The sequence below is a fragment of the Mchenga conophoros genome, linkage group LG8, assembly GCF_057382185.1.
Source record: "Mchenga conophoros isolate Kocher_MC1m ecotype Shallow Benthic linkage group LG8, M_conophoros_male_GT1.1, whole genome shotgun sequence".
NCBI classification, from domain to species: domain Eukaryota; kingdom Metazoa; phylum Chordata; class Actinopteri; order Cichliformes; family Cichlidae; genus Mchenga; species Mchenga conophoros.
In genome coordinates this window covers 22,180,409-22,207,605 of record NC_140533.1, presented here as the reverse complement: position 1 = coordinate 22,207,605, position 27,197 = coordinate 22,180,409, and the positions used below count along the sequence as shown (strand labels likewise).

Sequence of the window (27,197 nt, the reverse complement as noted above, 5' to 3'; positions counted from 1 at the left end):
AGCACTTAAACAAATATCAACGGTTTCTAGTAAATAATTGCTAAACATCCTTTCACCTGCATTGTCAGGATTACTGCTACTATACAGTATTACAGTATTATCTAGGTCATTTTATGTTAGTAGTTCATAAAAACTGTGTTGCATGCCCCACTTCAGGGAAAAAAAAAATAAATTCACACCTCAAAAACCACAATTTCTGTTACTAATGATGTAAAAAGTGAAATAAAGATCAGCATGACAGACACTTGGGAAATTCACATTTATTTTTGCTGTGAAAATTAAAATCATATTCATTCATTCATCTTATTCATTTTCCATGTTTTTCTCATCTATGGTGCACCCACATAATTTGAAAATCACTGCCATATCTAATGGCTGCCTATTACGATTTCAGGGATTATTACTAAGAAATTGTAGTTTAATAATACAAGTTGCTATAAAAGTTCTTGCCATCTACTACTGGTGTAAATTATCTGGCATGTTTCTATACATGTGACGTTAAAGACAGCTTTCTGACGCGATTCACTGAATTAAGGGGGCATTAATGTCTTTTTTTCCCCCACCTGACAAGTTGTATCATTACTTCAATAATAAGGCATGAACACACCTTTAATCACACACACCATCTGGCTGCCTGAAATACTCAGAAGGGCAACAAAACCAGAATAACCTCTTTTTCTTTCAGCTGCTCCCTTTAGGCGTCACCACAGCAGATTAACTGCCTCCATCTCACACTATGGTTAAAGTTAAACCAGCTCTCTGCTTGTATTCCTTCACTACATCCATGAAACCCCCTGCAGCTTCCTCTTTACCTTCTTCCTTCCATTCTCCAATATAGCCACCATCACTCTTCTGCACATGCCCAATCCATTTCAGGCTCGCCTCTCTAACTTCATTTCCAAACAGCTCATCCCGAGCCGTCCCTCTGACGTCCTCATTTCTAATCCTGTCCATTCTAGTCACTCGCAATGAAAATCTTAGCATATTCAGCTCTGCCTCCTCTCTTTTTGTTAGCGTCACCCTCTCCAAGCCACACATTATAGCAGGTCTCACTATCAACTTTGGAAATCTTCTCTTTTAGTCTTGCTGTCATCGTTTTGTTGCAAATCAGGCTTTACTTTGGATTTTTGATCTGGGTGTTTAAGCTCATCGGCCTTCACTACTTCAACATGGAACTTAAATCAAGACAAGTTAACTGTAAAGAAGCAAAACTGGCGACCAGACAATTTATTTAGAACCAGCTTTAAAAAATAAATAAATAAATAAATACTCAAAAAAAAAACACTAACACACTCAAGGAATGCAGAGTTTCAGCGAGCAGCAGGTAACAGTGAGGCGCTGGCAGGGAAAACCGAGTTAGTCAGTTAGTGCGGATGTGTTCTTACTCTGCTTAGTGTTGCTTTTAGCAGCGACAGTGTTGCTCCCTAGTGGAGCGGCAGGTATGGATGACTGTGAGAGTTCAGACTCGGGGTAGGAGCTGTTGCCTGTGCTGTTCCATGCAATGCGCTTTACGTCATGCGGTGGAACTGAAACACACAAGGGGTGGTCAACAAACAAAAACATGTGGATGGACAACAGACAAAAATGACAGAAATATGATCATTTACACATAACGCGCACACATTTAGCTCATGCAGGGAAAAAAAGGTTGATGAAGGTGATGTGGGTTAGTACATTTGGTAGAATAAGAAAGAAACAGCTAACATTGCGTTTATGACAGACATGCAGATGGGTGACATGAGGACAGGGTGGTAGCTGGAAGCCAGATCAGTGCCGCTCTGATCGTGATGCTGTGCGATGTGGAAGTCAGTTAAATGCCTGCTCTGCTCACATCTACTCTACTCATAACGCTAATACACATTAACATTAAGCCTCCTCTGATGAACTGGAGCACTGAGCAAAGAGACGATCGAAGCCATTGTTTGTTATTTGCTCAAGTTATGCCTGTGGGGAAAGTTAGCATGTTCAGGAAGGAAGGCAGGAGTGGAAAATGCACACAGGAAAGAAGTTAGAAGAGGAGGAGGAGGAGGAAGGGAGAGATTAGATTGTACTTTAGTGCAAGTTTGCCTTGCAAAAGCAGGAGGATGAAGAGAAGAGGTCAACAGACTAGAGGAAAGATGATAGAGAAAATTTGATTGGTGAAGAATGGTGTATTAAGAGAAATGGAAAAGAAATTAGAAGATAAAAATACACACACAAAAAAAAAAAAAAAAAAAAAGAGTACAGGAAGACTGAGAAAGTGTGAGGACGTGACGCTCTATGGCGTGCAAGGTTCCATTGAAGTCAGACAGGCTGCAAGGTCTGTGAGACTGGGCGACTACTTTAGGACGATCAGCCGCAAGGTAAGCAAGACTTCCTCCAGATGGAGCCGTCACATTAGGAGGACAAGGGGATAGATGTAGCCATCACCAAAAAAGAAACGCACACTCTCACACACACACACACACACACACACACACACACACACACACACAGAGGTTTCAGGGTTCCCACAGTGGCCCCGATGACAATAAAAATCTGTGTTTTTGAAATGACTTTCCACTATTAGAGTTGACATGAGAAGAAAAGAAACATAAGACAAGGTCTGTTATTTTTTAAAAGTTTGATCAGAGCACAGTGATGTTAAAGGGGACCGTGATGCTTTTCCTCATTTTCTGTCTGTTACAATAGTGGATGCTCATGTTAAACAAAGTGTCATATAGCCAGAATAAATTATACGTTTTTTCCTACTCTTGGTTCTAGATGATATCAAAAACATAATTAAAACGGTCGTCTGATGCACCCGTCCCCACCGTCCACTGTTCAAAACCTTCTGTTTGCAAGGGGCAGCCAATCAGAAAGAAGTTAGCGTAAAGAAGGGGGGTTGAAATGAACTATTGATCACACAAAACAACATTAGTAGAGTCAAAGCATTAAAAACAAGATCGTGTTAAAGGAGCATAACAGGTTCCCCTTAAAGTGTCCATTAGAAGCTACACAAGATCTGTGTTGCCTTGCTCTCACACAGCGAGCAAGAATGGAGAGCAGGAAGTGTGTCAGCAGTCAGTGTGCTTAAAAAAACCCAAACAAATAGCATGTTTGTCATAACTGCTGAAAGATTATTCCAGTTTATTACAACTTAATTTCAATAAGACTGCATATAAACTAACTGCTCATATCTGGAAATGCAGTGGCACTGTTGAGGTGAAATCCAATAGGCCAAAAACACAATTGACCGATTACCCAAGATGTAAAGCAGTGACTTAGTGATTTGGTGGTTTTCGAAGAGAACATGATGCTGATCGTGTGGTCACAGTCAGAAGACTTCGCTTGAAGCACTTATAATCTGCCCGTTTACTGTTTTTAAAATGACTGAAGCAGTTTGGGATCATCTTGACAGAGTAGAGCAAAAGGGAGGAAAACTCTTTTGTGCATTTGTGGGTACGGTGAATGAAAGATTAATTAATTATTAATTATCTGAATACTGAAACGTCTCAATGGAAACCTGAGTCCAAGAAATAGTTTTGCTACTGGGGAAATAAAGATTTGTCATTTAATTCAATGACTTGTTTCTACTGGAATCTGTCATTTGTCAATGTGCAGCAAATGCTACTGAAAATAATAGTTTTCAGAGCAAGGTAGTGCTGTCGTGTCCCCATGATCCTGTTGAAAAACTGATTATTTAAGCCGTGTTACACAGCATTAATTGGAAAGCCGTTGCTACAAGATGGCCAAATGGTGTCGTTATGCTAAAACTACCAAACTAAGATAAAAAATGCAATAAACTGGAATTAACCTACAGAAATTTGTAAAAGCCAAACAAAGGTGAATCATTTCAAAAATCTAAAACCAGTGGGAACCCTAAAAGAAAAAAAAAAAAAAAAAAAAAGCTTGGTGGATCAGAGTGAGGGTGGGGGCTCAGAGATGTAAGACGTTATTTTTGGTGACTACAGAAAGCCAGGGTGGGAGTGAGGGAGGGGGGTTGGGGGGGGGGGGGGTGTTATGTCCTGGCCAGAGGCGCCCGTATAGCTTTCCGGTTGCCATGGATAAACTTACTGGCAGGTGAGCTTTGAGGTGAGGGCAGAAGTGGGGGCATCTCCTCTGTAGCGCTGCCCTGACTCAGCGCCGTACTGTCCGCTAGAACACACATACAAAACGCAGCCAGACACACAATAAATACACACATACACACACAACAGACAGTCAAAAGTGTGACAGACACGCGTCGTATCTCAGCACACCTGCCAGTCAGTACAGTCCAAAAATAAATAAATAAAAAAACTCACTAAATGGGAGACAGAAAGAGAGAACAGGATAAAGGGAATAAAACACTGGAGTACCTTTCCTACCTTTCATTTCCTCCTCGTCGTTGGTGGCATTGCTTTCTGTTGATCCCTGAGATGCAGAGGAAAGAGACAGACACATGCTGAAATCAAACGCTGCCAGGATCCGGCAGGATCGAGCCCATCAGGTGCGTGTGATGCTCTGCGTCGGGCTTTCAGACAGAAATAAAAACAACAAAACACAAAACATACATCTCACCTTGACGCCATCGGGAGCATTGTGCACCACTGTGCTCTGAGATTCCTGCGATACAGAACAAAACAGTTAGTCCAAAATATTGTCCTCAAAGAGTGCCTCTCAACTGGATTTAAAGTGGGCCCCTTTATCTTTTACCTCAGCCAAAACTTAAACATCTTCACAACAGCTAGTGGATCCAAAACTTTCAAGAGTGCCCGTGGCAATGGAGAGGAGACACTTATTTTGGGCTGTAACTAATGAATGTCTCGTCTATAAAACGGCAGAAAAGAGTTTGTAATTTCCCCAAACGCTAGTCACACACTAACATCTTCAGATGTTTGTTTGGTCTAAACACAGAGATGCTCTCAGAGAAGACGAAACACAGGGGAATCATTTGCTGAGAGCTCACTCAATCAATTAATAGCCTCATCATTTCTGGTCTGTTATCATTTATCAGATTTTACTGGAACTACACCGAGATAATGAGAGCATACAGCGTTATTGTTTTACAAAACACAGTTAGGAGAATTAAATGCATTAGCTGCAGTTTTCTGTTTTATGTGTGAAAGTATCATAAATATTACTTTGAAAAAAAAAAAAAAGACGCAGATTCTGTTAGCTTTTAAATAACCTCAAAACAGACACCTGATACTTGACCCGAGACTTCACAGAGCAAAGAAAATGTGGCCACAGTCCCACAAGCACTGGGTCAAAGAGTTAACGTCCCATTTTAAACTGGAACAGTTTAAATACAACGCCCGAGGCTGCACCCAGAAGTACCACAAGATCTGGCAACTGTTTCTGTCCCATTTCAGGACGGAGCTTCTTTCCTTTCACCACACAGTCCGTCCTTCTGTTTGTTTTCAATTCTGCTCATATAACCAATAAATGCATAAATTACTTTACGGAAGGAGTTTTGTACTTTTGAGTCCTGAGTGCGAATCCATAAATAAAAAGCTTAACTATTATTACTCAGTTTAAAATATTTAAAAAATACATAATTACAAACCCTCGAGAATGAGAAGCTGCTCAGATTTTGCTCAGTTAAACGGGTAATATTTCATGATAATTGCTGCAGGTTAACAGTAGGTTGATTGGCTCCGTGTAGTTTTACCGTGTATGCATTACATAACTGGGGAACTGCTCTTTGAGCTGATCATCAGTTTCTCTATTAGACGGTTTTTTAAACATAATATTTGTGTCTTTGGGGACCTGTACCTCCAGTTGAGAAGCACTACCAAACCAACCCGACAGTGTTATCCAACCACAACACTACAAGATGTAATTTAATGCATGCTAGTAAAAGCTTCTCAAAACCACAGCATGCTAGTGCTGGATTGGAGCACAATGGTCAAGTTTTTCACTACAATGAGGATGTCAATGGGGATGTTATGGATGGTGCGAGGTTAGAATGACAAAGAACAGCTGGCTAAAATATGTAATGACAAAGAAAGATGTTAGGATGGGAAAAAGATAAGAAAGTAGCCGATTGAGGATTATATAGAGATATAAACATGGGGGCCATTACATAGGACTGAATTGTACTCTGATATTAACAGGTGGAGGTCTCCAAACGGGGTCTCGACAACTTTACGAGCTGCCACTTTAGGTGCACACAGTCCTGCAAACAAGGTCATGCTCCTGTGGCTGACAGGGTGCACATGTGCACCTGTTTAGATTTTTTTTAACTAAATTTAAATAATTTCCAAAAGTGTTTCACCTAAATCAGGAGCACACGTGCACCACGGTTGGTAAGCTTATTGGGACAGGGGATGTTACAGAGCAAGATCTCCTGGGTGGTAGATGAAGGATGACAAGCAGATGATGGAGGATGAGGCCCAATGGGTTACTATGCAACTACTGAGGGGACAGGGGGGATTAAGAGGCAGGGCTGACACTGCGGCGGCCTACTGTACCATCTGTGCGTTCGTTGCCATGTTGGTGTCTTTCAGGGCATTGATGGCGCTCACTATACTGTTCTTACTGTTGTTGGTAGAAGGCTGGGACGAGAACGCAAACACTCAAAGTGAACACATACGTCACACACACATAGAGAAAGATGCATTAGAATTGAAACACGCCTTTCAGGAAACGGGGCTAATGTTGGTGGAAGCTCCCGGGCTATTGAGAGCTAACAGGGTAAATGAGAGGGTGAGTGCCACAGAATGGCCTCTAGATCATCCCTTTTACTGCCTCACTAACTCTCTATGCCGCTCCCACTTAACTACACAGAGTGACCCCTGGGGCAGAAAAGAAAAAGAGGAGTGGGGAGCGAGATGCTTAATAGCAGCAGAGGCTGATGGAGATTGCTGGGAAACAGAGCAGCAGACATTTGACTGAAACTGACTAAAGGTGAAAGAATAAAACCAGCATTATGGAACTAATATTTATAAATTATGAGTGAAAACGTTGGTTTAAAAAAAAAAAAAAAAAAAAGGTTAAAAACTTGTGGAAAGGACTGCAGGATTATGGGATCTAAAAACACGCCATAGAAAGAAACTCCTCTGCAGATATAAAACAAGGTCAATGTGAAAACGAAAAAAACAAAACAAAACAACAACCTTAAAATGAATAATAACTACTGCACAACAAAAGATATTCATTGAAATAATAGGAGGAAAAGTGCGCAAAAGAAAGACTGTGAAAGACAGAAAAAGAACAGAAGGCAGAAAATCGAGGTCAGCTGACAGAGGAGAGATAGGACACCATGTAGCAGAACAAAAGAGGGCAGAGAGGTGATGAAGAGAACCTTACCTTAGCAGAATCTGACTTCTTGTTGAGTAAACTTTTGCATGCTGTGGAAAAAAGGAGGATAGAAGGGGAGAGAAACAGGTAGAAAAGTTAAGATTTACTGATGATGATAGTTCGTTCGTACCTCTAACCTACATTACATCTATGAATCCCCAACACCTCAGTCACTGTGACAAAGTAAGCTTAGATGTTTCCAAAGCACAACATGCATTTAATGGATTTCTCGGGCATTTTACGCCCCTTGGCTGTACAGGCTGCTACAATCTGCAAAACCCATTCACATCATAATCCATTCATTGCCATCTGGGGATATAAGAGAAACCTGAGAGCAAAGTAAACTTCCTCAGTCCATTTCCTGCCTGGAAGACCCCAGCAGATCTAGAAAGAGAATGATGGCCAGACTCAAACTGCCGCCAGGACTGACAGTGATGAGCTAGGTTAATGTAAATCATTGATTTCCTTTAAGGGCTCCAGTCACTTTTCCTCTCAGTCTAACGCTCTCAACTCTCTCTTGCTTGCTTTTCTCTTGTTTTTCTACCAACACACACAGGTTCCAAAAATCTTATCTTGAGTTTCTTACCTTCCAATAGGAAATTGGAGAGGGATAGAGGGGGAGGGAAGAGGGGGGAGGGTTGTAAGAGAGGGCTTAGTATTTCAATACATGAGAGGAGAGATAAGGGGCACAGCATTTACAGCAGCAAACAATATCAAGTGAAAACTCATGCTCCCTAATCTTGGCTGTTGCATTGATAGCAGCTTATACTTTGGCCTGGCCATGCAGCATCCAAAGGAAAAAAAAATTTAAAAAAATTTAAGTTTAATTTCCAGTTTTCATTTTCATTCAAAAACTAGATAAAGGACAGCTGATTGTTCACAGTGCAAACATCTGCTCTTCATTTGGCTACATCTTCTATCAAGCAGTCACCAGGGTGCTAATGTGACAGCATGGGACTACCACGTTCACATGCTCTCTAGCACAAATTTAACATGGCAAGATGGGTAGAGGTCAAGGTGACCCACAGGAGGAGGGCTTCACCACTCGAGCAAGATTCTAGCTCGGTGATGAGAAAGGAAAAATGTGTTAGAAAGCATCTGAAGGTGTGTCTCCCGAGAACATTTTGTAGGAATTAACCACACAGGACACCCACATGCGAAAGGCAGCAAGGCAAAAACCGAATTAGAAACACAGAGAGATGCTTCAAACTCACACTTCTGTCACATTCTGCTATAATGCCATTAAAAGGAAACATCATGAGCAAACGGCCAAGCCTTGCCTCAGAAATACTCAGAAGTGCAAGGAAGCAGTTATAGGTTTGCAGTGATGAGTGACATCATCAGAGGACCAAAAGCCAAAAGCCAAGAAAAAGAAAATAAAAAACAAAAATCTTGATTATGGATGACTTAAAAGGAGGAGAGATGAGGAGTCCAATCTGGAGTGATGATGTCACACATATTTACAGAAACTTACAAAACAGGCAACTTGGTCCAGTCTCAGTGAAGGAGCCCGCATTCGGAGGGCTTTAGCTGACAATTAAAGCACCACAGGCACCCCGAATCTCAGCGCACCAATCACACATCCTAGGATTAACACCCGCCTCCCCTTAGGTGTCTCAGGTGAAGTTATCTCCCCATAAACATTTTACCTTTATCCTGCCTACAAACAGATCCTATGGAGAAGTGTATAGACACTGCAGAGCAAAAAAGATCCTCCATTCTAAAAAGGGAGACAGAGAATCCAGTCTGCTCTACATTGCTTCTAATGTACTCAATCCATGGAGCCACCATTGGAATCGCCGACCTTCACCACCCATCTCCACCGGGCAGGATGAGAGGAAAATCTGATTTTAATACTTTCAAAACAATCCCTCGATCTAATGTGGCAGACTTGCTGCCACATTAGCTTGTGGGGTTCCTGTCTCAAGGGGGAACTTTGCTTTGAAAGTACTAAAACAGACCTTAAGAGGGGGAGTTGAGACGTGGGATGCCTTTAACCTCAAGTGATTCATCAGGAAGAAACGGTGATGTTTTCAACAGTAGCGGCACTGAAGTCAGCACTCCCATCCTCCGTCTCAGTTATTCTCCCCTCTAGCTCCTCAACATCCAACTTTCTTCCTTTGTCCCATCAAACCCAGGTCTGACGATGGCAGCACGCCAACCCAGCTCTTGCCGGCCCCCTGCAATGTGAGTTCCCGCCCCCAGGATACATGCCCCTCCTCATCCCCTGCCCCAGTCCGCCCTGTGCGAGCACAGAGACGTAAGGGGTCAGCTGGAGGTCAGGATGGAGCTTGCTGGAAGTGACGCCATAACTAAGTGAAGATGAAATGTGGGTTACGAGGTCACGATTGAATGGCGCTGATGTGTGAATGTAAAAAGCACTTTTTAGTGCAGGCTGACGTAAACTCAAGTGAAGCTTATTTACATGATTGCTACACAATACCCCTAAATGAGAAAAATCTGTGAGGGGATGCATGCTTGTGGGTGTGTATGTTGATGAGGATGCTTGCAAAGGCTGCATGCAGGATTTGGGGGATGGTGATGAGGGCCAACCCTGTCCCATGAAAGAAAATAGTTGTGTATGTAAAGAGGAAGTGGATGGGCGTGTCTCTGGGACGTACCTTCCTGAGCCAGTGAGGCCGTGGAGGAGGCGGCAGCAGCAGAGTTGGTATGCTGCCGGCCCACTATTGGATAGAAATGCTACAGTTGGGAGGGGCTAAGGAAATTATGCAGGTCGATCTCATGCTGTTCAGTCATGGGCCGAGAAAGCTACAGGGGGTGCTGGCTACAGCCCAGATGCATCTTAGACTTTGATACAAACGGGCCAAAGCAAAGACGTGCACCCCTGTGGATTCCTAGGCCCAGGGTTGAAATCATTAGCCATCGACTGACCAATTACTTAAAGGCTGAGAACAAGGCTTCAACGAAAACAAGTCACTCTCAGCAGGCTGAGATAAAAAACACAGAATCTTAATAGTCACCTGGTTTTATAACACCACACTTTCCCCCAAACATTAAAAAAGAAAAATCTCATTAAAGTCTAGGCTTCGTTCTCTCAAACATGCTCCATGGGCAGCAGAAAAGAGGGACACATACGCGCGCGCACACACATACACACAGGGAGAGATACATTAGCACAGACAAGGACATAACTGGCACCCACATATAATCTGGAACAGATTATGACAGAATATCAAATTTTAGGCTGCTAACATACATGATAATGCACTCATAATAATTCAGTAATACAATATTTCTATCATATCACAAAGAAGCTTCGTATTTCAGTTCAGTTTAATGTTGTAAGCAAGCAAACTCCTGGGCGCACACAAAAACATTGTTATTTTGAGAATGAGTGGGTGAGCGTGCGTGTGTGGTGGGGGGGTTAAAAAAGGTGCAGAGGACTCTATCCACTTTCCTTCCTCCACTCCCTCTGCATGTGCTGCGTGGGAGGCTGAGGGCGAAGGGCACACCCACCTGAGAAGTTTCTGGACACCAGCATGGTGGTGAGAATGGCTCCCTGGAGGAGGAGGAGGAGAGGAAGGAGAAGAGAGAAGTGAGGGGAGGTATAATGAGAGCATGGCGTTTTTCTTTATTTACTTAATGTTGTCTGTAAAACTCTGCCTAATGTTTAAAATAAAAAAAAATAAAAAAAAACCTTGTATGCTGTCTGGGGAGATGCACCTTTAACTGTACATTCTCACATCTCAAAGCCCTATATTCCTCTATGCAAATTAATTTAAATGATGTGGCAAAACAAAATAGCTGATACTTGAGGCATGAGTTTGCATCAGTGGCAGTGAATGCAAACTACAGTAACTGGAGCTGGTTGACATTTAAAATGTTTCCAATAGAGGGGGGAAAAAAAAAGCTGAGGTTCTCAAAAGTGAAATGTTCATACGCAGCAATTTAGAAGATCAAAGACTTTGGCAGACATGTGATCTCAGAGTTTGGCTGATAGTTTCGATGGTTGATATCAACCCCTCAAAGCAGCATAATTTACAAACCGAAACATTTTAAACCTCGCAATCCAAAATATATGTCGAAATGATATAATAGACAGGGCAGGTTTCAACAGCTTCACAGCAAATGACAATGAATGAGATGCACAGCACAGCGAGTTAAAATATTTTCAATAGTCTCCAAAAACAGACGCATAGAGTGAACTCGAGCTTTCCAACACTATTGCATTGTTACATTTTAGAAATAATCGTCCAAACACAAGTTTCCTTATTTTTGTGCTACGTTTCTATGCTCACACAATAACTAACTCATGAAATGTCACGCACAATAACACCCATATCACAACTACATTGCACAATTATCTAAGATACACAACAATATCTGTGTAGCTTAACATATAATACACCAAACAAGGGATTAGTTACTTATTCACTGCACTGTTGTATTGTTGTGTCTTGTTATTATTATTCAATTCAGTTCAGTTAATCAGTTATATCATCTTTCTCTGCCATGTGCCCCATTCGAGCCATGAAATGCTGACAGATCAAAGTGGAATGATGAATATTTTAAGAGCACCTACATCTTTTAATAAAAGTGTTGACTGATAGATCACATCTCCCAAGAGGAAGATGGTATACTTCCACGCTGATATTTTGTCCCAGCCCTTTAAAACCACAGGATAAAAAAAAGTAACCAATCAAGGCTGGTTTAAAGCCTGAGAAGCCTACCTTGAGTTTTCGGCGAGCATTGAACTTGCGGAGACATTCGACTGTTTCCTGTCTGTGCATCATGGACGCCACTGTAGAACGGTGCTGTAAGGGGACAAAAATGGAACAAAATAAGTCAACAGATTCTCAGGGCAAGTATGAATCCGAGTTATAGTTATGTGACGGCTTTAATATGGTAAATCCCTAGGTTTTTCCATAATGTACTCTGTGGTCATTTAGGTGAATACTTACGCAGATCCATGGGTGTTTGAGAGCCTGTTCAGCAGTGATTCTTTTGGCTGGGTTAATTGTCAACATCTGGTTAATCAGGTTCTTTGCCTCTGGGGTCACCGTGTCCCACTCTGGAGACGGGAACTGAGGAAATAGGAGAAACAAGTGATACGTCAGTTGTGAGAGATTTCTGGTCAGCTGATCAAGTGGGTTTCTAGCAGATCCATGCCATATGGAAACCAGTGCTTGAGTTAACTCCTTAAAATAGGGAAGATTATGGGGGGGGAAGTCACAGAAAACATGCTGCAGTTTTAAAACTCAAATCCCTGCAAACAGGCTGAAAAGTGACTTCATTATTCATCGACTGAGAGAGGAGAATACCCCTTCTCTGACTCTCACACACTCTCTCTCACACACACACACACACACACACCCCTCTGCAATGCGTCAGGAAGGCCCTGATAGGATCAATAGCTTTGGACCACATCTCAATTGGACACTATTAAATGTTCGAAAACTGCTTAGCAAACCCCTGCACTGCACCCATCACACCTAACACACACACACACACACTTACATCGTATGCCCCAGCTTTGATCTGCTGATAGAGTTTATGTTGATCTTCGTCCCAGAATGGTGGATATCCCACTAACAAGATATAGAGAATAACACCTGACAGGAAACAAAGAGGTGAGAAGTGATTCAGCAAGATCATGTTACAATACCATTTACCGTGGGCAGCAAAGAATAAAATCAAGACAAGGAAATGCAACAGTAAGAAAGGGAAAACTTAGTTATTGCAACACTTTATGAGCACAATGAAGTCACCTCTCTGAGAGAGGCTGCAAGATCATCATGCTTTTTTTTATGATTCCCATTAACCCCTACGAAAACAGTTTTACTTTTAAATGATACTTAAAAGCTGTTGAATAGGTTCATTCGACCCGAGGCACACACAGGTGTCAAAACTCACCACAGGCCCATATGTCCACAGGCTTGCCATAAGGGTCCTTCCGCAGGACCTCAGGGGAGAGATAGCCAGGAGTGCCTGCAAACCCTGCCCAACAGATAAATCAGAAGATACAATTAACTTTTATTAAACTCCCGGTAAAGGCTGCTTTCATGCCGTTATATAAACAGCTTAAATTATAGCGACCCGTATGCAGGGCCAGATTATGATAGTGTAGAGTCACTAGCAAATACCCATTAATCATTTCATCCCTGCCACAGAGTCAGCCAAGTGCTGGCAGCTTGGCTGTTAGCCAAGACACAATGACCTAAGCATGACCTGGAAAGTGGCAGTGAGCCTCTTAATCAATGCTCCTGCAAATATTCTGTGGCTTCAAAGCAGCAGATGTGAAACTATGTGGCTTGCTGTATGAAAGAGGGCCTGTTCAGCAGTGATTCATGCCCGGTGTAGGAACTATCAAGTGCTAAACACCCAGATAGAATAACAGATCAGGTAAAGGACCTGCTCATTTGATATGCGTGTTTGTGTCACTGTTTTTGTTTTCTTACCAAACCAAGCCTGCTGGTCCCCCTGCACTTCAATAGCAAGTCCAAAGTCTGCCAGCTTCACTGCGGCTCCCTTCATCTTACTGGCCAACAACAAGTTCTCAGGCTGAGACACACACACACACACACACACACACACACACACACACACACACACACACACACACACACACACACACACACACACACACACACACACACACACACACACACACACACACACACACACACACACACAGCAAAGCAGAGATCAAGACAGTGAGAGACAGGCAGTTAAAGGCACTCTTCAGTAAAGCCTTTCCTCAGAAATATTTATATTTGATGTGTTTGACACAGCATGTGGGGGTGGGATAAAGGTGTGAGAGCGTGATGGAGAGACAGAGGAGGTAGGGAGAGGATAAGTAGTTGAGAATCTCCCCAACACCTTATATGGGCATGGGTCCGTAGCCATGGAAACCACTCGGGAATCATTTAGGTAGAGCTGCAGACTGCATGCTAAATGGAAAGTGTACTTAGCGCGAGGCGGCGTGTGTGGCAGTTGTAAATGGCCGTTGTTTGGGCAGCGGGACATAAAGGGCTGCAGTAAAAAGCCCACTCAGGATAAAAGGCCAACAAATCAGACAGGCAGCGCTCGAGGTTATTCTCTGACATAGTGTGCACACGTACAAAAGCCGCCCACATGTGTCTCAGACATCCCTTGAGATAGCGGGTTTTTTTCCCTACCCCCCTGCCCCTCACTTCGTAGTTTCAAATTCAGTACATATATTATTAACATCTCATCAACTTAAACTGGGTTAAACGTAAAACTGCAGGCAACAGAGAAGCCATCCTCATCCTCTACTCTTTACATCTCAACCCATCAGCAATTTGGGACAAATCAAATCTCCTGACGCTTGAAGGGTGGTGTGATGTCACGCTCGTCTATGCCTCCGCCCAAACACAGCCCCCTCACGAGTCAGCTTGTGCACGTATGAGCTCTTGAGTCCTTGCCATAGGTGAGACGAACCCTTCCACGTGATCATGACTCAACATCTCTGTGCTCAACACGAACATACATCATGTGATTATGCACGCGCAGACACAAAAACACACACAGTCCCGGTCAAGGACAGGCAGGATGACAGATCTGACAACAGACAGAGGAGGGCGGGGGCAGTAGACGGCAGTAGAGCAAAAATTGCGGAGAGGGAGAGGAAGAGAGATGGAGCAACTGAGAGCCATCTGTATGTTGCCATGGCCACGAGCAGAGGTGTGTGTGTGTGTACATGTGTAAGAGTGTGGTTGTCATGGAAACGGGCAGCCACTCACCTTGAGGTCTCTGTGCACAATATCATGCTGGTGGATATGATTGACACTCTCCAAGATCTGACTAATGCAGTGACTACGGAGAGAGAAGAGGGGACAGAGGGAGAGAGTGAGACGTGTCAGTCACCACCCTTCATTGGAAAAAAAAAAAAAAAAACACCACACATTTACCCCACATGACTCGCCTGCCAGGCAGAAAAAAAAAAGATGCATGGTATTGCCATCATTAGAGAAAAAAAAAAAAAAAAAAAAAAAAAAAAAAAAAAAAGAACACGCCCCCAACAACGAGACATCGTTCTTGATCACTGTGACAACTGGCAACATGAAACTGGAGCTGTCGCACAAATGGATTACATATTTTCCAGAGATAGACAAAAAAAATAAGTTCAGACAACCTGCAGCGTTTCCCACAGAAATAGATTCTATTTGTGGCATGTAGTGTGTGTGCTCCACTGCAAGTATTTTAATTGCCCAGTCCCTCGTGACAAATACGAAACAGCATTCAGCGTTGTATTCATTGCCTCTTCAGTTAACCTCTTGTCCCAAGAACCAACTCCACTGCATCAGACAGCACTGGAAACTGTGCTCCTTGCTTTGCTGCACAGCCCTAGTCACATCTGCGTAACAGCAGAGCCAGCGCTCCACCTGCTGCAGGTTCTGGTTGAAGTAGCTCTCTAGCTTGCGACTGATCTCCAGAGCAGAATAAGGACTACAGTCAGCTGAAGTCCATTTGACCATTGGGCAGCTGAATGATTCAGCCCGGCGGCAGTCCTATTTTACATGCACGTTTGTGAGACAAAAATCATACAGTTTGAGAAAGAAGAGAAAACGAGCTTTACCGAGTTATTTGGTGTATCACAGCAGCAGAAAGCATTCAAAAGGTACTGCTGTCTGAACACAGACAGAAAAATCTGTCCCTGGCTAGATTTGACCATGTGTGTTTCACGTTAGCGTAACTCCTCGACCAGTTTGGGCCAGACAGAAAATGCAAATGTTTCCTGAAAAATGAGAATTATTCTATAAGACAGCCAAATTACAAAATTCTTCCAAGTAGCTTATATGATCCTTGGGTTAAGGACCATATCGTCCTAGTATGGAAAACTGGTTGAGGAAAACAAGAAAACTTCTAACTAGCTAGCAGCTAGTTAGGAGTGATTTAAGTTTCAGTATAAGACTGAGGCGAAAATGTCCCCCAGTAAATCAATCACGGACAACCTCACGTTCTTGGACAACTGGAAAAGAAAATAATGCTGGCAAGGCTGCAGTTATCATACCTGGGCAGCCTGCCAAGTAAAGTCTATGTGTGGGAAACACTGGCTTTTGAGTGATGAATTAAACATTTCAAAAAGCGAGATGTAGTGATGGAATGATAGCCAAAAGACCCAGCTATAAGCGTTTTCCAGGCAAAACACTAATACTGCATTGCTACAGCTTTTGGAAAAAACTGCACCTTTTTGACTTTTAGCTGTATTTTAAAAAGCAGTATGAACACGTCACTGTGGATATAAAGCTTATGTAATAGACGCTTGACGGCCAAGAAAGTTAACCAGTTAAAACAGTTAACTCGATTGATTAATGAGCACACTAGCTGTTAATTGCATCTCTACCGTGATCCCTAAAAGCAATCAATTTTACGTTTCAAACCCATTATCCAGGTAGAGTAGCTGAAAGAACAAATACTACGTATCTGATGTGGGAAGGCTTGAACCATCCAGTCAATAAATCTGTATCCCAGTAGCAATTCTAATAATGGGGGCGGCAATTCAGCTGCCACCGATATTGTTGCCATTATTTCTCAACACTGGCTCATAAGCATGTTTCACACAATCCTGTGGAGTGTGTTGGCACATTACACGTATTCTGAAATTTTCTTACATGCCCGTACAAGACCATCCTCTTACTGTTGTACACACTGTGGCACCGGGTGATGATTTCACTCTCCAATGCTCATGTTCAGGTTAATGGGTCAGATGTCACCTGCCTACAAAGAGTGAAGCCCAGGCTTAAATCATATGGCTTGGTTTCTGTGGGTCTGTTCACAAAGACCCCTACGCTAACTGCAGACAGAATTCATAATCTGCCCACCACACAGCCACAGGAGGATAGTGCAAACAAAGACAAAAAGATTATATGAGACAACACCAACAAAATCAAAGAAAATCATGTAAAATGCCAAATAAAATTTCACAAGTTGCCAAGGCGAGGTCCCCTAAACACATTCAGTGAACAGTAATACAAGTCTTCACATCCGAGCAGACTGAACTGGCGTTTTTTGCCAGAACTGTTGGCTGACTGTGCAATTGTTTCAGTATTATTTGAATGGTCCTATACAACGCCTATTTTAAGACAAGTTAATCTAAACTTCACATGTCTGAATGAGGTCACTAAAATGCACAGATTATTCAATCTTATCCACAGTAGGTTATTACACACAGACTACAGACAATATAACCTCACTCCTATATTTGCTCTTGCAGCCAACGACGCAACATTTGCTGTGCTCTGCTAGCTGAGACATTTTGGAGAGTGCTACTCTCTACCCCTTTGCACTCACTTCTAAATAATATAGCAGTGACAAGGCTGGATTACACACTTTCTAGCTGATTGATTATCACTTGCTTACAGAGCCGGGAGGGCGCTCGATATGACAGTATATTTTTAACAAATTTTCATTTAAACGTCACAGTTTATTAAATCAAAACAAAAACAAATAAACAAAACAGAAAGAACAGAACTGCATTTTTACTATAATGGGGGGGGGGGACAGAGTGAGACATGTGATTAAAGAGAGAAGGGGGAGAGTGGGGAACCAATGAACTTGTTGACAAGTAAATGCATTTCCTGATAAGAATACCAGCAAGCCAATTACATGCACCGCTGTGTGCTTGTGTGTTCATAAAATGAGAGTATTTATATATTTAATAGGATTATGCTGTTTGTCTGCAGTACCGTGTGTCTGCATGCAAAAAACCCATATCCCAAAAACGATTGGGCTATTAGTAAGTCATTTAAAACTCAAATGACTGAAAAACAGTACACAAACAACACAATGTTGAGAATGAGGACGATTTTTACATATATAAACACATCCATAGCACAGCATGTGAAAACAAGGATAAAGTTGAAAATTTGTTTTGTTTTCCTTAAATTTCCAAATTTGAAAAAAATAAAAATAAAAATCTATGTATCTTTCTTAACCTTGAAGATGCCACATTGTCCCAGTCTTTAAATTATTGTGGTTTAACACCAATGTAAATAGACAAAGACTTCAGTCATGTCAGCAGCTTCATAAAGGGGGCATATTTTGCCGTGCACTGGTCTGGTTCTACCTTTAGGCATGTGTGTGGTTGTGCTCCAGTTTTGCTGGACTTTGTTTTTGGACTACATAACAGTTTTGAGAGATTCCTCAGACAGAGAACTTCACCTAAACCACAGAAATACAGGAAAGTCTGGTTGCATCATTGCTTGGCAGTTTTTGTACACAGCCAGATTCTTGGTCTGAATCTCTGACCAGCCTTTCCTGTGCTGCGTCACATATTCAGATTATAAAAGCCAGAAACAAAACAAAAGCTAGGTTCTGAGCAGAAGGCTATTAGATTATTCTGTTATTATATGTTACCTTATATATGTAATCAAAGTAGTTGAATTAGAATACTGCTGTAGATCATATTATACCCTTTAATATAGAGTGTGTGATCTGTATGTAGTTTAGTTCTCATTATACTTTTGAGTTAAAAGAACATATTCACTTATTAGTTTATTAGATAAGTGTGCATCACTCTGTATCCTTGATCTGCTGTGAATGTGTTACATGCTTAATTGTTGAATCATGAAGAGAAGATTGTAAGCAGGAGACTCTGTGTCTAAGGCAGGGGAGACAGATAGACCACATTCCACACCCCCACCTTACAGAAAGCAGAGAAACAACTGCCGAGGTCATAACTTAGGCGCTGTAACAGAGAAAGAATGTGATGTTTTGGCTTTTACGACTAGATGGGGGCCACTAGAGACTATAAAAAGCTGAGCAACCCGTCACCATTTTGAGACTTGCTGTGACCCTCTTCAGGCATGTCTCCCCATCATGATGGTCCTTATGCTCTTAAGTGTTGAATTGTATGGAAATAAATGATTGTTGATTGAGCATAAATACACCGAGTATTGTCCTTCCTTCAGCCCAAAGATTCAAAGAATTGGGAGATTTCAACAAGGCTGAAGTACAAAACTTGGTGTAATATCGCACAACCAATGAGGTTAACAGGTCAATAGCACAATTGTGCATATTAAGAGATATCCTCTATTTTAGTAAAAATGGAGAATATCACCACATTAATGATTTTCCCATCCAGTATTTTGCAAAAGTAAAATCATTTCTGAACTTAAAATGGCAAAGAAGTGGGAATGTCAACATCTATGACACAGAATCTTAAATGATTCAGACAATCTGAAAAACCTCTCTACAGACGAGGGACAAGGCTAATAACTAAGATCGTCTGGCCTTCAGACAAAATGTAAATGAGAAGCCTAAGAACACTTTCTAAAAACCAAACACCATTCTCAGTGAACACAGAAGCAAAGAGCATGTCCTGCAGAGTAAAAAGTGCATCTAGCTTCTTATTGGCACACAGTTCAAAAGCCAGCATTCCTGATGGATTCAACAACGTTTGAGGGTGCTTTAGTGCACGCAGCATCAATAACTTGCACATCTGTGAAGGCACCTAAAATGCCAAATAATGTATATATTTAGGTTTTGAAGCAACAAATGTTGCCATCCAGTCAATGTCTTCTCTTTGTAAGACCTTGCTTATTTTCAGGATGACAATAACTGAATTTAAATGAGCATAATGGTGCAACAAACCTGACATCCACTGAAAACATTCCAAACTGTTGAGCAGCTGAAAATCCTTTATCGAGCAAGGATTTTACGTCACATTTTTGTTTTTTGAAGAGGTGATAAAACACAATTATGAACATGCCAGTCAATATGTTTTCATTGCACCATTTTCAAATTAATATAGAATTCAAATCAGTTGCAAATCATCACATTTGTAATTCTTTATATTTTACAAAGTGTCTGGGAAGAGCAGCTTCATTAAGGGGCGTTTACCTGGCGTCAGCCTCACTGTAGTACTCCCTGGCTACAATGTCTTCAAAAAGCTCTCCTCCTGTCACCCTGTAAGGGGAAGGGAAGGAAGAAGGGTCCGAAGAAAGAGACGGAGAGAGACAGGGAGTCAAATAACAGAGAAGTTGTTAGCATACACAAACAAACCGCAGTCACACGCATGGATAAAATGTCATTGTGTGTGTGTGCACAGAAGATACTCACAGGTCAAAGACTAGGTAATGAAAGCCTTCCTCTGAAATGCTGTCATGGAGTCTCACTGCAAGAGAGAGGGTGGGAAATGAGACTGACAGCAGCTAAGTGAAAGACATAAAAAAAAAATAAAAAAATAAAAAATAAAAAATACTGTTCTGTTCGGCTGTAAAGCTTCACGTAAACTGAAAAAACAAAAAAAACAAAGCTCAAATATAAATATGTGAAGAGAAGAGAGGCAGACATGGAGAAAAATAAATGTCATTTATGATTGTGATGTATTGATTCTCCTTTCTTAACCACAGCAATATGAGCACACCCAATGATTAGGCAATTAGTGAGCACTTAATTCAACCATACTCTCCCTGCAATTACTGCAACTGAGTGATGGTTTCTGGAATGGACTTTGTTTGGGGCAAAATTACTGGTGGTTTAGAATACATCTTTATAATGGACACAGTAGGGTTAGCATGCAGGAGCGACTATAAGCAACTGTAATTGTAGGTTGTGATAGCATTGCTTAAAGCTATGTCTGACCAAAACAGTAAAGCCCTATCAAAAGCCCACTTTTATCCAAATTAAGTGATTATTATTTCAGGTTTAACATTACTTCAAACATATTTGGTGATAGAGAAAGGACATAACATGTAACATGTACATGTATTTAGACAATCTGGGGGAGTCTATGATAGTTGGTGGTGACTAAATAGGAACCATGTGGAGCAATAACAAACCAGGGTATATGCTAAACCATTAGATTACTTGGACACCTCTAAACAGGGGTATTTTGTCCCAAGCAGAGAGCAGTCACTCATGCACCCTTTCCTTCTTTTTACATGTCCACTTACAGGGTTTTGTTTTTCTGTTTTTCTGCCTGTTTCAGGTACACAACATCCTCATTCTTAACAAGAAAGCACAAAACAAGACCCAACGTAAACCTCTAAAATAATTAATTGCAAACAAAGACCTACAAAGACCAGAACCAGTCTAGGAAATGTTATTTTTTGTGTTTCCTGATTGCTGAGCTATCCAAACCCCTTGGTCTGAAACAGAAGTAGCGAAAGCACTAATGAGTTCATTCTGCGGTTATGCAGTAACCACGGCGGCTCTTAGCTTGTCAACTTAACTAAACAGCAGTAGAATGACGAAGCAGGATCCAGGCTGCACAATCCACGAGTTACAGGATGGGCCTGAGACACAGCTTAGGTTTAGTGTCAAGAAAGAAACTTATTGTTATGTAAAGCGAATATCAGTTGTATAATAAGATGAAGTAGGATGGCCCCTGCAGCAAGAAACAAGAGCGACTGTTCTTTACTCCTCCTCCCATCTTCTCGCTCTCCCTCCATCTGTCTCCTACTTCTGCTTTCGTCTCTCCATCTGTCTCATTTTCGTGCCCTCTTTTGTCTAAAGTTTGAACATATACGATGCTAAAATATGCCAAAAAAAGGGGAAAGGACACGAGAGCGAAATGTATATAGAAAGGGAAAGAACAGGAAAAGTAGGTGAGGGACAAATGAGTGCCGGGGAGGGGGCTTTTCAGAAAACTAGGACATGAGGAAAATAGAAATGAGCAGTGCAGTGAGAAAGATGTCATTGATTTTGTCATTTTCCCCTTTGTGCCCTTTACCAATCTCTCCTGAACATCTCTATGAGATGTATAATTCATGTCACTGCAATATGAGTTTCCATCAGAAAGGTAAATAAAATAACTAAATAAATATCACTATGTAAAGAAGGCAGAGAGCACTGCTCACAAGTCAGCTTTGATGATCTTAATTTTTCCACACCCCCCCCCACACACACACACACACACACACACACACACACACACACACACCAAGAGTCAGCTTCAAGGCAACCTTCAAGGCATCTTCACACATGCAACATAGGTCTAAACCTTTCTAGATGGTCCTTAACCTACTAGCACCCAAGCACAAACTCCATGTGATGTCGGATTGAGCTGAAGTGTGAATATCGCAGTTAATAATCTGGTGCATTCATCGTTAGCGAGTGGGCGTCACACGTGCTGCCTCCTGTATGTTCTATCTATGCAGCTCCCTCGCCTATGAGTATTTCCAGTAGTGCGAAAGTGTTTGAAGCAGCCTATTTCCTGCTGTGTGCTACATACAAGGCAAAAAAAGAAAGGACTGTGGAAAATATCCTGACCTGATTTTCCCAAAAACTGACCAAAGTTCACGCACAACTGATTCTGTGACCTCTTATTCTGAATGGCACTGCTCATATCGTTTGTTTTTAAATTAGCGACGGCGATGTCATCAACAAATGTTTCTGTTATCATTTATAATACGCCATAACTTCCATGATTGCTACAAAGGGTAGTTTTTCGCTAGCAGGAAGTGGTGCAAACGAGCCTGATCGGTGTGTCGTTAGTAATCTAACAGCCAAACATTGGTATAGGCAAAAAGTTGTTATCAACCCAACAATTCAACCGCTGCCTACCGCAGAGACATTAGAGGAATGGGTGATGGAGATCTCCAGAGATTATTTCAAAAAATGAACAAAATGAAACCCTGCTGCTGCAAATAAGATACGACAGCAATGCTCCAGGAAACGATTAATCTTGTGATTTGATCATCACAAGCACAAGCTGGAAAATAAATACATTAACTCAATTCATGTATTTATTTTACCACTCAGTGCGTTCTTTGTGATTCTGTTTATTTCTAATGTGACAGCGGCACGTACAGTTACACATTACAGCGTATTCAAAGAGTCTGTCCTATAGATTAGTAATGGAGATGGTCACCAGATTAAAATTAAAGGGATTTTATTGATTTACAGGTATTACTGATGGGAAAAGAGGCCTACAGTCAAACCTTCAAGATCAGTATCTCCAGTTTCCTTGAATTGCTTCATATCTGTTCGGATAAGATCCATCCTGGATGTAATTAGCATGCTGACTCTCAAATGATCCATCATCGTATAGTTGACGTGTCTGAGTTAAACATTATGCCAGTGTTACTGGAGTGTTTATTCTGTTTTCTATAAACAGATTATGAAGACTTTAAGTGCATTAATTAAATATTCCAGAAATCCTAGCAGAACCACAGTATGTGGTATGTGTAACACGCCAAATGATCTATTACATAAGAGTCACCCACTTGCAGCTCTGCTTTGAAATACCACAATAATATTATAACAAAAATATCTTAATTCAAGGTCAAATCACTCGCTTTTCTTTCCTCTTATTTCTTTGTATTTTAACAACCATTTCTATTTACAAAGACATCTTAAGCCTCACAAACAATATTTCTGAAATTCTCTGCTGCAGATAACGACTACAAGGATTGCATTAATTGGTCAGCTACTCACCAATGTTGGGGTGTTTCAGGAGACGGCAGATACGAGCCTCTCTCTCAAGCTTCTGATGATCTGTGTAGACAAAACAAAAAAGGTTTATTCAAATTCAGCCACAGTAATAAAGTATTTAATAACATAATATAATTTCCACTTGAGGAACTTTAGCAAAACATATGTTCAGCTGTACAAGATGGATAAAAATAACTAAACACCTATTAAGTGACCTGAACATTAGCGTTGAGATGGGATTTACTGAGGTTAGCAGCTGATGATCATCTAGTCTGCCACATTAATTTTGCACTTCCTCCATGTTTCAAAAAGTGATGTGAAATATTATTAACATTTCAGATGTTTTATGATTAAGGGAGGTAAAAGAACTGGCTCTGGTAAAACAACAGACAATATATTATCATAAATAGGTATTTAAAGATCCTGACAGAAAAAGCTAGAGCCAGTATTTGTGACAATGAGCCGATCTGTTTAAGTCAGCTATGCTGTTCTGGGTTTACTGTCCCGGTGCATCAGTGTACCGTTGCTCACCGATGCACTGTCGAATCTGACATTGCTTTATACATAAAATAATAATTTCCTATACCTTGCTCATAGTGATTATTAGAGCTTTAATTTAATTGGTATATGTAACTAATTCTATATTGCTTAAGTATACATATCAGTAAAAGAGTTAATCCCTGAAACAGTTATGTAAATCTTCATAATTCAGTTATTTTTAGAAATACATACAGGAAAGGTAAGGGGAGTCCAAACCATGTGACATGCAATGCTTCCTTGGTGGAAATGAATGGGGGACAATGTGGTTTTATGGTGTGGGCCTTCACCTGCTAGGTGCTACATTATCACCAAATGTTTGGAACAATGTTTGGTTTTTACACACTGTGGTGTTGCCAACAATATACCCATTAATGTCCTGCAGTTAGAAGAGAAGGGCCACCTTTTACAAAGCCCCAAGTATAGCACACACCTTCATTATTTATGTTCTCTCCATCCCAAATAAAAATTTCAGTGCCTGAGACTAGAGCACTAGAAAACCAAGGCACTCATGTTCCTTTTAAAAACTGAGCTACAGATGTTTAGTATTAAAAAACTACTGAGTCATCGGGCGCTTTCCTGGGGAATTACGATGTATGGCAGCTGTCAGTCATAAAAGTGTCTCTGTATGCAAATATTTAAATGAAGATGTGTTTTATGTGCAGAAAGAATAAAGTAAGCCAACACTCATAAGCAGTAGCAATACAGTCATTTGCATGTAGAGACAGTCTCCATCTCTAAAATCTAACAATATGAATTAAAACTGAGCTCCAGTGCTAGCATTTCTGCACATGTGGTTTTAAAAAAAAACACACACAATCAAACGAAGAAGTCTGTCTGTAGCAACAGGTGCAGCGGTTTGCATGCATGTGTGAGTGTATGTGCTACAGGGTTTAGTGTGAAGCTCAGTTATGGACAGTGCAGTATTTGCACTTTAGACAAAGATTACACACCCGCCTCATCTCCAAACCAACATCCTTGTTTGAGGATTTGTCCAAGTCATGTAGCAACGTGCGTTTACACGAGTGCGTTTGTGCACGGTTTGCAGGTCTAAACCACACGATACTTTTAAACTACTCCATCTAATTACCATGGGAAGAGGCCATGCAACTGCTGAGGTCAGAGGTCACATGGGGTAACTGTAATGAAGAATGACTCAGTGTGTGTGCTTTATCACTGTGGTGAAGCCAACTCAACTCCACAGCTCCATGGCGATGACACCACAGAGACACAGACTCAGTAAGATTTGCATTCATTTCCCCAGCGCAGCAACTACCTCAGATAAAATTCACATGCTGTTGCTGAGTAATCAACTATCACCTTACCCAGCTGTTCTTCTATATTGCAGTATAGCGTTCACAGGCATTACAGCATGTTACTATAAAAGGCAACGTTATTGTTCTGCAGTTTTCTAGATGGTCTCTGGCTGGCATTTCTACCAACGCTGACAGATAAATTATATTTACAAACATATGTTATAAACGCATTATAAATGGTTGCCTGAAAAGCAATTAGAACAAAAACTTTATGAACATGCACCATATGACCCTTGGCTTTTGAGTCAAGATACATCATACCTAAGATTTAAGAGGTTTGTTTTTTTAAATAATAATAATAATAAAAAAAATGGAGATTAAAAAAACCCCCAAAACAACAATGATGGGCATTATCTAGTATGACTTTTGGTTTCTGGAGCTGCAGCCAACACAGAGGCAGAAGGAATACTCCAAACCAGGAAAAAAGTGAAAGGTAACCAGAATTGTTAACTTAGCTCGTCGTCAAGTTCAACAAAAACCTTCCTGAGTAATACACCAATACTGCAAAGGCTTCTCTCTCAAACCTGCCGGACAGGAGGTGTAAATTTGCAGAAAAACGTAAAATCTTCCTTTTCGATCTGCTTGTTTGAACAGTATGTTATGCTACCAGTTCTGTTCCATTTTAACATGACACATCTTTTCAGATTGTTATAAACTTGGCTCTAGGAAGACAGCATTTTTAATCCACCTATGCATAGTTAATTGAGGTTTTTATAGAAAGATATTTGCTGCTGTAGATATTACTGTTGCTGCTCTAGAAACTCAGTTTAGTTACTTATGAATATAAACATATCCTATTATATTTAAAGCCAAAGCTAGCCAATAATTTAATATACAAGATGATTAGAAAACCCCCAACCACCTCGGTGCTCTAACCCAAGCACCTACGCTCTCCATAAACCTGGGAAACATTTTGAATTTAAGTGTACAATTTATGTTTGTTTATTGTACTTAATATCGTCATAATGAAAAGCTGCAGACTTCACATCGTGAAAGCCTACTTTCTTTGCTGTATTCAGCTCTATTTTTTTAACTTGCTGAAGATTTGTTTGTCCGTCCTCCTGCACCGTGCTACAATCTCTTTTCCACGAACCTCCCTGTTGTCTCGCTACAGGTGTAGATTTCCCTCATCTAAGAGAAAGCGAGTGAATAAGGGAGAGACCTGAACCACCTCCTAATTACACCAGTGACGCAGGACAGAGACAGACAGACAGAGAAGGAGGGAGGATTATATGAAACGTCCATTTGCTAGAAGAGGATCACAGCTCCCCTGTGTGTGTCTGTGTGCATGCGCACGCAAGCTTCTGTGTGTGCGTTTGTGTACAGCTGTCTACCCTGGTGCAGTGTCACTGCAGTGCTCACTAATTCATTCAATCTCCTTATTTGTTGGTGCGAGAGTATGTGGTAGAGGAAGACAGGAAAGAGAGGGCTGGAGGGTAATTACTGGCACTTCCTGCTGCTCTCTAATTGGCCATCTGCTTTGCCATGGGGCGGGCCCACAGCCATCTTACATCAGCTGAGAAGGATGGAGAGGACCTGACACACATACGCACACCCCCCCTCTTTCTGCCACACAAAGCTGACAATCTGACTGAAGGCTTGAGGATCCAGTTCAATCTGTTTCAGGCAAGTTTACATCCAAAATGTTAGGACGGGAAATACTGACAAAATGACGGAAACGGTGTCAGTACTGGTTACAAAACCTTATTTTAGGGGTTCGTTATTTCAGATAAGTTT

At 41.3% G+C, this 27,197-nt stretch overlaps 1 protein-coding gene across 14 annotated transcripts in view; it reads right to left on the bottom strand.

The window, feature by feature from the left end:
- The window catches only part of LOC146568736 (calcium/calmodulin-dependent protein kinase type II subunit gamma), a 41,642-nt gene that overhangs the window by 6,002 nt on the left and 8,443 nt on the right, over window positions 1-27,197 (bottom strand). The window contains exons 3-19 of one of the 14 annotated variants that reach the window (XM_085284978.1): window positions 23,611-23,670; window positions 20,290-20,344; window positions 20,071-20,136; window positions 14,970-15,042; window positions 13,665-13,767; window positions 13,120-13,203; window positions 12,724-12,818; window positions 12,168-12,290; window positions 11,937-12,020; window positions 10,723-10,765; window positions 9,867-9,929; window positions 7,255-7,295; window positions 6,417-6,500; window positions 4,522-4,566; window positions 4,320-4,374; window positions 4,036-4,116; window positions 1,386-1,526 (exon numbers count right to left, since the gene is read on the bottom strand). In XM_085284978.1, the coding sequence (XP_085141104.1) occupies window positions 1,386-1,526; window positions 4,036-4,116; window positions 4,320-4,374; window positions 4,522-4,566; window positions 6,417-6,500; window positions 7,255-7,295; window positions 9,867-9,929; window positions 10,723-10,765; window positions 11,937-12,020; window positions 12,168-12,290; window positions 12,724-12,818; window positions 13,120-13,203; window positions 13,665-13,767; window positions 14,970-15,042; window positions 20,071-20,136; window positions 20,290-20,344; window positions 23,611-23,670 (1,296 nt within the window). The remainder of the gene's footprint in view (window positions 1-1,385; window positions 1,527-4,035; window positions 4,117-4,319; window positions 4,375-4,521; window positions 4,567-6,416; window positions 6,501-7,254; window positions 7,296-9,866; window positions 9,930-10,722; window positions 10,766-11,936; window positions 12,021-12,167; window positions 12,291-12,723; window positions 12,819-13,119; window positions 13,204-13,664; window positions 13,768-14,969; window positions 15,043-20,070; window positions 20,137-20,289; window positions 20,345-23,610; window positions 23,671-27,197) is intronic. The other 13 variants (XM_085284979.1, XM_085284981.1, XM_085284983.1 and 10 more) reach the window with 13 other exon arrangements.